Genomic DNA, 13,982 nt, shown 5'->3' on the forward strand with positions numbered 1-13,982 from the left:
TGCAGCGGGAAAGCAAGACCTTGTGTTCACGGTGCAGTATTGGTGAGTGTTGGAAACTAGATAAGGTTTGTCCAAGAAGTCACTAGAAGCTTTTTTGAAAAAAATCACTAAGTTGGCAAAACCACTCAGTTCATAACTTTTGGTTATGTATATTTTCAATATGCTGTAATCACCTAGTTGAATAAAAGCCTCTTAAAATGAGCATCCACAGGCTGATTTCAAAATCCGGACATTTTCAGAGAAAGGAGACAAGATATTTTGATGATTAATATGTACAGAATTTTCCAAACTCAACAGATCTTGTAGTTTTAATCATAAGCCGATCTGAGAAAGCTGTATGGCTCATTAACATACGTGGCTCATAAACATACATGATTTTTTCACTACACGGTGTCAGTGCTCATCTAAACTAGAGACAGCGACAATGTGTGTGTGATACCTGAATAATAATAATTTGTATTAAATATTTTAATCATTATTTTGTGTCATTCTCATTGACAATCTGCCAAAATTCTTAATATCCAAAGTAGTAAATGCATTATACTGTTTAAGATTTATTAAATGATAAAGTCATTACATTTCTTTAAGGCAGTTACGTCACATTCATTCATCTATTTGGTAACACTTTACTTGAAGGGGTGTGCATAAGACTGACATGACACCTTCATTATCTTGACATGACACATGTCATGAATATGAAGGAGGTTTTTATGAATGTTTATGACAACTGTCATTAAGTGTCATTCGCTCAATTATGTCATTTTTAATGAAAAGATGACATTGTTTGAGATGTCCGAGTTATGACAACTTGACATAAACCAACACATCATAACCTGTCAGTGTCTTTGTCATGACAACTTGCAAAACATCATAAGCAAATTAGCAAAACATCATAACCTGTCATAAACATGATGTAGCAGATTAATTATCAAACTTAAAAAACTACTTAGCTTTATGGGTTAACATTACATTACATTATTTTGGTAACACTTCAGTATAGGGAACACGTATATAAACGATTAACTATGACTTTCCCTCAATAAACTCTTAATTTACTGCTTATTATAGTTAATTGTTAGGTTTAGGTATTGGGTAGGATTAAGAATGTAGAATATAGTTGTTACAGTACAGAAGGGACTAAGGCAGATGTAAAACAAACAGGTGATTTTATTGATGTCAGCAGAGTTATAACAGCAGTGCAGGTGATGAAAGGTGTATAATGGAGATTGTAGCTGTGTCCGAAACCGCTCCCTATCCACTATATAGTCCACTATATCGGGTGTCGGCCATTTTGTAGTGGTGTCCGAATTCTAAGTGAGTGACTTAATTCCCTACATTCGTTCACTACTTTTTACCCACAATTCTCTCTGATTTCGAGTGTACATTCGATGTACACTCGCTGAAGCACTATTTCCCAAAATCCAATGCGGAGAGGACTGTCGTTAATCATCAGTAGCGTATTCAAATCATAACGGTCGCCTGAGGGCGCTCAAACACCACCTCATCTGTGAGCGTGAGAGTTTATAACAAACTAAAAAAACTTTATTAAAAAGAATAAATGCATGAAATAATGTACACTTGTTAATGTGTTTATTTTTTGTTTACAGTATTTTATAGTATTTAATGATTATGAACCCATATTAAGCATGACAAACCAATTATACAATCAATTAAACTACAAAGCTGGCACGGAGGCATGTATGATTACAAAATAAAGTCATTATGATTGTTATTGTTATTAACATTATTTTATAATGTAAGTAACATGTAGGATAAAATTGTTTTATCGCGTCGAGCCGTTTCTGCGACAGCTCCAGCTCTCCGACGCACAGTGTATACGTCAGTGTCCGAATTCACTCACTTCATTTCGTTCACTCCATGCAGATATAGTGCACTCAAATGCCATACACTATATAGGGAATAGTGAATGAGTGAACAAGTGAGCGGTTTCGGACACAGCTGATGTCTTGCTGATGATTGCAGGAATGGAGAGAATGGATCGCGCTGGAGATTTGGAACACAGGAGACTGAAGACTTGGAATACAGGAGACTGGAGACACTCACACACACGAGGAGGAACACAGGAGGGAGACTGGAAACATCGGAGACAGGTAAGTAGTTTGTCTGGAGCCCTTGAGGTAAGCATACAGGTAAGTAGCAAACAACAAGACTGGACAGTGAGTGTGTGTGAGTGTCGGCTTCTTGAAGTGCTGGTGATTGCGGTGATGATGACGTGCAGGTGGCTGTGATTAGTATTCGGGAGATGGAGTGCGTTGGGATTGAGTGAGGGTGGAGCCTGGCGTGACTGTTACAGTAGTCATGCAGAATAAGGCATTAATATGTGCTTATTAATTACTAATAAATAGCCAATATTTTAGCCATATGAATGCTAATAGTAATAAGCAACTAGTTAAAAGACCCTAAAATAAAGTGTTACCATTATTTTATAACAGTGTCATCTTTTTTACGAAATTTGAAATTTTCTATTATCTGACCTTCTGTTGGAGGAAACTTTTCACTATTATAATTGCACTATTGCACTAATTGCTATTATAATCATGACAGCCAATGTCAAAACCAACCACATGACAGCTTAATGTAATGTTAACCTATAAAGCTAAATGATGTCAAGTTGTCATGACAAAGACACTGACAGGTTATGATGTGTTGGTTTATGTCAAGTTGTCGTAACAAAGACATCTCAAACAATGTCATCTTTGCATTAAAAATGACATAATTGAGCGAATGACACTTAATGACAGTTGTCATAAACATTCATAAAACCTCCCCACATGTCTTTCCACACCCGTAATACCTTTGTTCATCTTCGGAACACACTAAGATATTTTTGATTAAATATCCGAGAAGTATCTGACTCGTCCATAGACAGCAACCACCACTTTCAAGGTCCAGAAAGGTACTAAAGACATTGTTAAAATAGTCCACGTGACTGCAGTGGTTCAACCTTAATTTTATGAAGCGACAAGAATAGATTTTGTGCGCAAAAACAAAACAAAAATAACGCCTTTATTTAACAATATCCTCTCTTCTGTGTCATTCTCGTACTCTGTTTACATTCATTGGTTCCAGTTTCTACGTCAGAACACCAGCTCACAGCATTATTCAGAATGCACATTTGGAAGGGAACATTTCAGCAGATTGAAGATATGAGATGTAAACATATATATATATATATATTTTTTTTTTTTTTTTTTTTACACTTTTGACCTGCTGCTGTTGTTATAGAAGTGGAGGGTTTATACTATATTTAAGGTTTGGAACATTGGGTCTTCATTTCTGATATGCTGTTTAAGCATTTGGAAATAAGAACAGAAAGATCCATGATTTTGGTATTGGGTAAGCTTGTGTGAAAAGAATATTTAAGCATTTTAGAAACGTGTTAATTGACTGCATTTTGTGTGAAAACAACATGAGTCACAACAGATGGATGTTAGAGTTTTGAAAATGTGACTACAGATTGGACAAAAGTATAGTAGTGTCACAGTCACTCTCAGTCACCAGCTCAGTCACTCTGTCAGCACTACATTTCCTAGCATCCCTCCTGATCCACACCTGCACTCAGTAAACCATTACCCTGATTCCCTGCATACTCACCTTGAGATACTCACCTGGGATACTCACCTTGAGATACTTACCTGCCAATTCCCGATTCATCTTCTGTCGTCTGCCTTCTGTTCCACTTGTTTGTCTTCCCGGATCCTCTGCCCAGTCATCGCCGCCTTCACCGAATCTGCACAGAAATACTGCATTACCACCAGCTAACATTCTCTGTGACTGCGATCCTTACCTGTTTTGCACTGCCACTCAGCTGATCCTGCTTGCCTGAAATATTGCAATATGTTTATATTGTACTCACTTCATCTGTCTCCTTCTGTTTATGACAGTCAGCAATTAAAAAAAAAAACTAAAGAGCAAGAGAAGAAAATATAAGAAGACATGGACAGAGGGGAAGAAAAGAGCAAAGTGTAGTAGGTAGAAGAATGAAGACGGGTTTCAGAAGGATCCAGCATTCACAGCTTTTTTTTTTTTTTTTTTTCACTATGCATAACTTGTGAAAATATATGCTGTGACATTGATGTAGCAAATTAGCTCAAATGGAATTATTATTTAATTTATAGGGAATTATGAAAGAGTCACTTATTTTATGACCGAGCAAATGGATCGCCCAGCGTTCATTTGAACGGGCCGTAACTATCAGCTCTGTAGCGGATATATCCGAACTATAGTGAAAACACTATTTATTAGCAAGGTAACATAGATCGGCAGTTTAAGACATTAAATTCATAAGCACATAACACAAGACACTCATCGTTATACAACCATACTCTTCATTAAAGAACTTTGAAGAACACGACTAAAGAACAAAAAAACAAGTGTATTTATCAAATCAACAGAGAACACACTTATAGTTCTGATGTTAGTATTTTTTTTTTCTTTACATCTTACCGTCCGCAGAAGAACGCTGGGAGAGAACCGCTCCAGCTCCAACCTCTGACGCGTCGACCTCCACCACAAACTGACGAGAGGGATCAGGGGTCACCAAAATGGGAGCCGAAACAAAGCGGCTTTTTAGGTTGGAAAATGCAGCCTCGGCTGCACTAGACCACCTGAACGTCAGCTTGGTGGAGGTCAAGGCAGTCAAAGGAGCGGCCAGCTGGCTGTAATTGCGAATAAAACGCCGGTAAAAATTGGCAAAACCCAGAAACCTCTGTAGGGCCTTACGGGAGTCTGGAGTTGGCCAATCCACCACAGCCTGAATCTTGTCGGGATCCATACGCACTCCCTCGGACGACACGATGAACCCCAAGAACGGAACTGACTGTGCATGAAAAACGCATTTCTCCGCCTTGACAAAAAGCCCATTCTCTAGCAGCCTCTGAAGCACTCGTCTGACATGCTGAATGTGTTCCTGGAGAGACGAAGAAAAAATCAATATGTCATCCAGGTAAACATAAATGAACTGATCAACCATGTCTCTCAGCACGTCATTGATGAGTGCTTGGAAGACCGCGGGAGCGTTGGAAAGCCCAAAAGGCATAACCAAGTATTCAAAGTGCCCCCTGGGGGTATTAAAAGCGGTCTTCCATTCATCCCCCTCCCTGATGCGAACCAAATGATAGGCGTTGCGGAGGTCCAACTTAGTAAAAAAGGAAGCTCCCTGCAACCGCTCTAAAGCTGAAGACATCAGCGGCAAAGGATACGTATTCTTTGCCGTGATGTTATTCAACCCCCGATAGTCAATGCAAGGCCGCAGGGAACCATCCTTCTTACCCACGAAGAAAACCCCGCGCCTGCCGGAGATGAGGAAGGGCGGATGATCTTGGCTGCAATATTTCTCCATGGCCTCCCTCTCCGGAACGGAAAGAGAGTATAACCTGCCCTTAGGCGGAGACGTACCTGGCAATAAGTCTATGGCACAGTCATAGGGACGATGCGGAGGAAGAGAGGCAGCTCGAGACTTACTGAACACTTCCTTCAGGTTCAGGTACTCCTTGGGCACGTTAGACAGGTCCATGGATTCCTCCTGCAACACAGAACACAACACAGATGAACAGGCAGACACCAAACAACACGCATGACAAAAACTCCTCCACGCACAAACAGTGTTCAGTTGCCAGTCAATGTGAGGGTTGTGACGTGACAGCCAGGGATGACCCAACACCACAGGAGCCAGAGGGGAACTGATTAAAAACAGTCTAATGTCCTCCGTATGATTACCCGAAGTGATCAGTCTACTCAGAACAGCGGCAGGAACCCAGGAAACGAAAGGCAGAACTGAAAGGAACACAGCGTGAGCACACAGAACAATCCGACAATGAACGAACAAACACAGAGACATTAAATAGCAGTGCTGACAAGCAACAGCTGCCGCTGATCACCAATCAGCGCTCGTGAGTTGCCCAGCAACCACACGTGACAGTCAAGACACACACACCCACACACACACACACAATAACAACAGAACGGAATCCACAGACCTGCGAACCGTGACAACAGCAGTGTGTGAATGAATCAAACAGAATCAGAATGTATGAAGCGTGTGTGTTCCACACGGTGTCAAAGTTGGGTTTTGTTAAATTAATGTAAAGCTTTGAATGAAGTGTTTCATTTTGCAAATGATCTGAAGTGTTGTGCTACTTTGGTGTAGGGTTGTGTTAATTGTGTGTAGTGTTTTGACAAACCGGGCCCTGTTTTCAAAATTGTGCTTAAGCAATCGTAAAAAACTGTAATTGTTTTGAGAGCAACTACATTCAGCTGGAGAAATGTGTCAAATCCATTGAGAAAAACTTTGTTGTTTACAGTTTATCTATTAAAATGTACATTCCCTAAACCTACTTAAACAGAGTGACACAGAGCTGATGTTGTTTTCTTCTCTTTTGTATCTTGGGTTTGTCATGCTTTATTGAGAACAAAATAAAGATGTTTCAAAATAAGATGCCTCAAACACTTTACCTCATTTAAAGTGGCAGTGGTAGGGGCTAGAGCTTGGAAAATGTTTAACTAAGAGGTATTTGTGGGGTTGACTAATCTCTGCTTCAGTTAAGCAAAGCAGATCTCGAAGAAAATAACATATCTTTCTGTCTCTGTTACTCTCTGTACTGGTGAAAGTAAAAGTATGTTTCACACTTCCTCTTTTCAAATCGTTCTTGCTTAACCAAATAGTGTTTTTTATCTTTTGCTCACAGTTTTTCACATTTTGAAATCAGTGTATGGTTTAGGCCTTTTCCAGCCAGTCGACTTAATTGCAAATAAGACCGCATTTAGAAGGTAAAAATGAAAAAGAGTATATTACATCTGATTTACCATTTCAAAGTGATTTTTGGATGCATTCTATTTAACAGAAGACTTATTTCCATTTTTGTCAATTTCCATACATTTAACCGCTTTTGTAACATTTCAATTGTTAAAAATGGTCTTCACTTTATTTTGAAATGTTGTTTTTTTATTTTACAACTTGTTTTCTTTTTTCACCTAAAGGCAAACCCTGGAACATGATGGGACCTCTGATTGTTCATTTGCTTTTACAAGGTATAGTACATGTTGTTTTGTTTCTCTTCTTCATAAAGTAGTTGATAAGGGTATTCATCCTGAAAATCTGTAGATTTTCTTTTCTTTTTTTTTTTTATTTATACTTTTTAATCTGACCTCAGCAACCTTTCTCAGGTTAGATTATTCAGTGTCTTTATTTTAGAAGATTTCTGCTTCTTGGTAATTTCACTGTGTCTAATGGTTGCACACTATGTTGCTATATTTCAGGTCATGCATTTGTAGAGCTTTAGTATTTAGGGGAGAGCGGGGCAAAACCTAACATGGGGTCAGTTTTAACACACATTTTAAATGTGTCCACATGCTAGCATGATGAAACTTAGTGTATTTACTAGTTGCCATATCACCATTATCATTATATTGCTATAGTCACCAATATCTGTTGAGAAACCATGGGAAAGAAAGGTGAATAAAGACTGAGAGACATGAACATTCAGAAAATATTATTTTAAGAAATTTACAGCATTCGTACTTTCTCGTCTATATTGTCTCCTGTTCTGTGTGAGCTGTGAGTGGAGGGAGGGGCTGTTTTGTTCAGCTCTGTGTTTTTCTGAATGCCTGAATATGTTTCTTCATCTGTTTGCCTGTATTGTTTTGACCCAGGCTATATAGCTTTAGTTTGCAGTGTGTTCATTGGGAAACTACAAAATTATTTAAATTAGAATTTCTAAAACATGCTGTTATTGTACATGGAGAAAACAATTGTTTAATTGACAAAATATTTTAGTTTGTCACTTATTTTTGATGAGATCCAAGAGTTTTTTTTTTTTTTTTTTTTTTTTTATCGCCCATAGAAAGCAACATATTTATCATCATTCAAGGTCCAGAAACAGCATAGGAGAATGCTGAATGATTCAATACAATTCCCCAAAAATCACACTATGGGGAAAAAAAAACAAACAAACAAGTAAAACACAAATCAGTTACAAACAATTAACTTTTAATATCTATACTTTTTACACAATACAAAAGACAAATATCGGAACTTATGATTAATACAAATGTTTTTAACCACTATTTTTAAGACAGCCACTGGCCCAAGATTCTCCATTTGTGATGAGCATTTAACAGCAGCATCCAACAATAAATGTATTCTTATTAAAGATATAAAAGTTATTCAGTCTAGAAAAGCATGCCACTACAGATTTGAGTTCTTATGCTTGAATGGTTTATTACACTTGAATGAATGATAGCATGATCATATACTTTAGCTTTAAGGTTGACAGAAAAAAAGATTATTGTAATTGCATTAAATATTAAAACACATTAAACTGAAAAAGAAATATGCATGCATTAACACATTTTGACAGCCCTAATAATAATACAGTTAGAATATGTTCAACCCAAAAGTAATCGATGCAACTGAAATTAAAGTAATCATAATTGTTTTACTAAAAATGATCATCTCAAGTGTTAAATGTTTTTTTTAGAATATGGAGTCGACTATCAAGAATGTTTTCGCAGACAGTTACTATACTTTTTAATTAAAAAAACAACAACAAAAAACAACAACATCTGAATTACATTCATTTAATCTCCATCAGTTATAAATGATCTGGAACTAAATGAAACAAATCTCTCTCTCTCTCTCTCTCTCTCTGTGTGTGTGTGTGTGTGTGTGTGTGTGTGTGTGTGTGTATGTGTGTGTGTGTGTGTGTGTGTGTGGTCCAGGTATATAGAGCAGAGGCAAGGGCACAACAGCTGTCTAATGTGCTCTTCTGCAACAAACCAGGACAACACAAATCCTCTAGTGGACATATACTGAATCTATGGCATGTTTTGTATTATATTCATGGTATAAAGAATTTTTATGACTTCAGCATAATTGTAATCCATCATTTGTATAAAAAATGTTGTGTGTGTCCTCCCCCCCCCCCCCTTTTTAATTCAAAAGAATCCTCTTTTTGTGTTCTTTTACGCCCTCTTATATAATCAAAATAGAATATTTTTTTAATATAAATTTCACTGTATTTAAACACAGTTTTATTTGTAATCAAAGCTTATACAACAGTATAGTTTTTTATCATTAAATTTGACATTCAAACAGTCAGAAGCTGTTATGTGTTACTTGATGATTCAACTTGGGCGTTAATTTACATGACGTGTTTTCAAAGTGCCTGTTTTTGAACATTACCATTATTGTATCAGTGTAAACTAAAAAAGGGATTTTGTGAAAATGACATCATGTGTATTATGTGTTCAGTCTATAGTCACATAGTGTTTTTTTACAAAGTGGTGTTACCAACTACTGGCCTGGCATGAATAATACAGCATTTTTTAATCGTTTTCATGGATCCGTGAGAAAGGGAATCGTTTTGACAATAATGTTGTCTGTGCAGGAAAAATGCAAAGGAAAAACTTTTTTTAGTACATTGGTATCAGATAAGCCTAGTTATTGTCAAAAAAAACCCCACAGTGCTATTTCATTATGTGAACACCTGAATCCCTTCATGAAGGGCCCTACCACAAGTCTGTTAGCAAAGGATACAGGAGATGGTCTCTTCAAGGAAGTCATTTTATCATTTGTGGTCAAGTGACCTGAATGGAGAATCCTCACTTTAAAGCTAGATATGGCGGGAAAGGTCGAGTTAACGTATAAACAGAATAATTCAAGTTGTTTTGTTGTGATATATTACACACATTTTCGTCATGCATTTCATAAATATGTTTTGTAGGTAAGAAATGTTTTAAAAGGATAGTTCCCCCGAAAATGAAAATTATCCCATGATTTACTTTCCCTCAAGCCATCCCAGGTGTATATGATCTTCTTTCAGACAAACACAGAGATATATTTGAAAATATCTTTAGTCCTACAAAGGTTTATAATGGTTGTGACTGGGGAGCCATGTTTAAAAAAAAAATGCATCCATAATCAAAATAATCCATACACACTATTGAAACACCATTTAACAATATGTAGGCTATACCCTATTTTGAGCCTAAAAGGTTATGTGTTTGAGAGAACATAGAAGTTGTCAAAAACAGTGTTTTTTTGTTTGTTTGTTTGTTTTTTTGTCAATATGCACCACTAGTGGCCTGACTGTGACCATGTGGCATAGACTTGACCTCTATGTCTTCATCTGTTTGAGATACTGCGAATAACAAATGATAGAATAGAGTCTACAAACTCTTTCAATGTTTATTTTTGCTGAACATTTACTGTATCTTTATTCAACTTGGCTAAAATTATTGGTAACTGAAGATGTTAGAATTGTTTATATATTTTAACAAATTATCAAACAAGTTTCATGCAAAAAAAAAAAAAAAAAAAAAAAATGCACAAATTAAAACAAATTAAAATCACCTTGGCACCAGGAAAGTCTAGTATCAATTGTTTCGAGTACATGGTTTGATATCTAATGCAATACAATTTAATGAGTGGTTATTGCATCATTTTAAATATTTTATTCACAGTATACTTGGATATTTTTTTACGCAATAGTTTTATACAAAAATGTGTATTTGAAATGTTGCTTTGACCTTGTGACAGACAGGTCTCTGGAACATCAGTGGAGAAGTGACGTGATGTTGTTGTGGTAGCCGCCATCTTTTGTGTGTTCTCTGGCGCGGCAGCCATTACATGAAGCCACTCAGTTGCAATTCCAGATCAATATATCGTTCTAATGTCCCATCAGGGTCATGCAATGGCATGACGGAACTGAGCGGATCAGACAGTCCACCGCAAAAGAATATCATGAGGCGTTCCTCATTAAAACAAGTTAACGGTGCCAGTTCAATAAAGTCCTCGACATAATCCTCTATCGCTCTTTCTCTCAATGACCTCTCAATGTGTGTGTATGTGACTAGCTTATATAGTTCAGGTAATGCGTGGTACTGTAGCTGGGTGTGGTGATTAGAGTTAGCTGATTGGTGGAGTGAGTGCAGGTGATTGGCAGAGAGGATTATGGGAAGTGTAGTCTGGGACTGGAACGTGACAGTCATTATGGGGTATTGTTTGTAGAATTTTAATAATGAATTTAATCCCTTTTGGTATAAAGCTGTAACATAACAAAATGTGGAAAAAGTGAAGTGCTGTGAATATTTTCTGGATGCACTGTACTCGGTAATGATTTAAAAATTTGGGTGGAGCATATTTTTCTGAATCAAGAAACAGACTACTGTACTGTATGTTATAAATCCAATACACATCTGAAGCTACAGTTTCAATAGGTCCTGACATTCTCCACTAGGAGAATATACTCAGTATACTCAGTATGCTTATGGATTGCTCTCCTCCACAAAGGCAGGGTTGCACATTTCCCAGTTCTGCACTGAAAATTGTTCCTGTTCAGGCTCCAGTGCTGATGGCAGATGGCAGTAACGGAGGTGTTCCCTTTCGTGGGAACTGTCGACGCTGCGTGGTAACGCATTGGGAACCTTCTGCGTGATGTCGTCACTGAAGCACTCATGTATCTAACCAATCGCGTAGCGAGACGTCAGAGACGGGTGACGTCACGGACCAGGAAACTATAAAGCATACCCGGATGCAGTGCACGCTAGCTTCTGTGTCTTCAACAAAGCGCTCTATGTTATCTTGTCTGTCTTATTTGGTGTTGTTTGTCCCGTATTTACTGACAAAATATCTCTTCGTCTGAGGACAAGAGTTGCACTAACACCACACACATATATATATATATATATATATATATAAAGACAGTTATAATGGCAGAAGAGAAACAATTCAGGAAGTGTGTGCATCCCTGTCCCAGATATATTCCTGATGGGGACACACACGATATGTGTGTCGTTTGTCTGGGGGTTGAGCATGCCCAGGCAGCTCTCGAGGGAGCTGTCTGTGTGCATTGCGAGAGACTAACCCTCAGAGTGTTGAGATCTCGCCGGGCACTCTTCGAGGAGGGTGCCTCGGCGAGCGTTCCCCGCGGGTCGGGTCCTGCTGCTGCTGAGGCGCAGCGCCGGCTGTCGTCATGGGGTTCGCAGTGTCTCTTCTCAGGCGGCAGAAGCACGCGTTGCGGTTTCTTCCCTCCGGAGAGAGGCACTGGCGCTTCACCTCTCTTCCTCCGAGGAGGTTGATGTGGTGAGCGTCGAGACTGGGGAAGAGGACCTGCCATCCTCTTCCCCAGCATGTGAGGAGCTCCTGGAGGTAGTGACCAGAGCTGTTGCCAAGTTAAAAATCGATTGGCCAGCAGAGCGGGCAGAGCCTAGACCTAAAAGTAAGCTGGATGAGCGCTTTCTGCCCGCTCGGTCGCTACCCCAGCGTCGGGGTTTGCCGTTTTTCACGGACCTCCACACTGAGGTGTCGAGGTCGTGAAAAAGGCCCGTGCAACATTGCGTATTCAGCCCCCAAACATCTGTATATAGCAATATAGTGGGGTTGAAACGGCACGGTTATGCGGCGATGCCCCGGGTTGAAGAGACGCTCGCGGGCTATCTCTCGCCCGAGTCGGCATCGACGCTAAAAGCCCCGACGTTGCCCACCAAGCCCTTAAGAACTACATCAAGCTGGGCAAAGCATATACGGCAGCAGGTCAGGCGGCGGCATGTCTACACACCATGTCGCTGCTCCAAGCCTATCAAGCAGACCTGCTGGGGGAGATTGATGAGAGCGGGGAGGCCACATATGATTGCATCCAAGAGATCAGGATGGCAACTGATCTCGCTCTCCGTGCCACCAAAGAGACGGCCAAAGAAATCGGCCGGTCTATGGCAGCCTTGGTGGCCACGGAGAGACATTTGTGGCTGAACCTCTCGGACATAAGGGAGCGAGACAAAGCCGCTGGACGCGCCGCTGTCCCCTGCGGGCCTCTTTGGCGACGCTGTAAATAGAGTCGTCGAGAGATTTCAGGAGGCGAAAAAACAGTCAGCTGCGTTCCAGAAGTTCATTCCCCGCCGCTCTATTCCTCCCGAGGCTGCTGAGCGGGAGCAGCCTCGGCCGTCCACGAGCTCCTCAGCGCACCACAGAGTGCAACAGAAAGTGAGCGTGGCCACCCAAGCTCCCCAGCAAACAGCTTGGGGATCGGGTCGGTCCGCTCACAAGAAGCCTTCCAAGGGCAAAACGGACCTGCGGGCCGTTATTATCGCCAGGAAGGCTTCGAAGCGGTCCTGACATCTGTGGGTCAGGACCCAATGAGGGTGGTCCCCTCCGGAGGAAGCTGGGAAAAAAATACATCTAATCCCCGCTCCCCTTCGGCACCCTCAGGGGATCAGTCCGTCAACCCTGCCACCCAGTGTGCGAGGAGGGCCGGCCACTTGATTCGGTTGTCATCTGCCGGCGTGCCGCGTCAGAGCACAGAGCCAAGTGCTCAAAAAACACCAGAGACCAGTCTCGAGAGACTGGTTCCCTTAGTAGATTTTTTGGCAGAGTGGAAACTACTTCCAAATATATCAAATTGGGTGCTGCTCATGATAGAAAAGGGTTACAGAATACAGTTCGGGTCTCGCCCGCCCATATTCAACGGGGTCCTTCCCACAGTGGTGACCCCCGAGCAGTCTCTGGTGATGGAACAAGAGGTTATGACACTCTTGCAAAAAGGAGCTATAGAAAGGGTCCCTCCTCCCAGCAAGCTGTCAGGCTTCTACAGCCGTTACTTCATTGTTCCGAAGAAGGATGGAGGACTACGTCCTATCATAGATTTACACGTGTTAAATCGCTCAATCCAGAAGCTCAAGTTCAAGATGCTTACACTCAAACAGATTATCCCACAGATCAGGTCCAAGGACTGGTTTGTGGCGATAGACCTGAAAGATGCATACTTTCATGTGTCCATCCATCCTTCTCAAAGGAAATTCCTCAGGTTTGCTTTCAGGGGCGAAGTTTACCAGTACAAGGTTCTTCCGTTTGGCCTATCGTTATCACCCCGCACATTCACGAAGTGCGTGGAAGCGGATCTGGCCCCGCTGAGGCTTCAGGGCATCCGCGTACTGAATTACATCGACGATTGGTTGATTCTAGCTCA

At 40.3% G+C, this 13,982-nt stretch overlaps 1 protein-coding gene across 2 annotated transcripts in view; it reads left to right on the forward strand.

Annotated features, from left to right (window-relative positions):
* LOC137004782 (uncharacterized) overlaps window positions 1-13,982 on the forward strand; it is an 87,986-nt gene that overhangs the window by 51,076 nt on the left and 22,928 nt on the right. The window contains exons 1-2 of one of the 2 annotated variants that reach the window (XM_067365401.1): window positions 6,684-6,789; window positions 7,000-7,050. The exons of the other annotated variant lie outside the window; for it this stretch is intronic. Coding sequence (XP_067221502.1) covers window positions 7,014-7,050 — 37 coding nt within the window. The 5' untranslated portion in view covers window positions 6,684-6,789; window positions 7,000-7,013. Of the gene's footprint in view, window positions 1-6,683; window positions 6,790-6,999; window positions 7,051-13,982 lie in introns of those variants that run through there. 2 annotated transcript variants of the gene reach the window in all.

Source organism: Chanodichthys erythropterus, chromosome 17, assembly GCF_024489055.1.
Source record: "Chanodichthys erythropterus isolate Z2021 chromosome 17, ASM2448905v1, whole genome shotgun sequence".
Lineage (NCBI taxonomy): Eukaryota > Metazoa > Chordata > Actinopteri > Cypriniformes > Xenocyprididae > Chanodichthys > Chanodichthys erythropterus.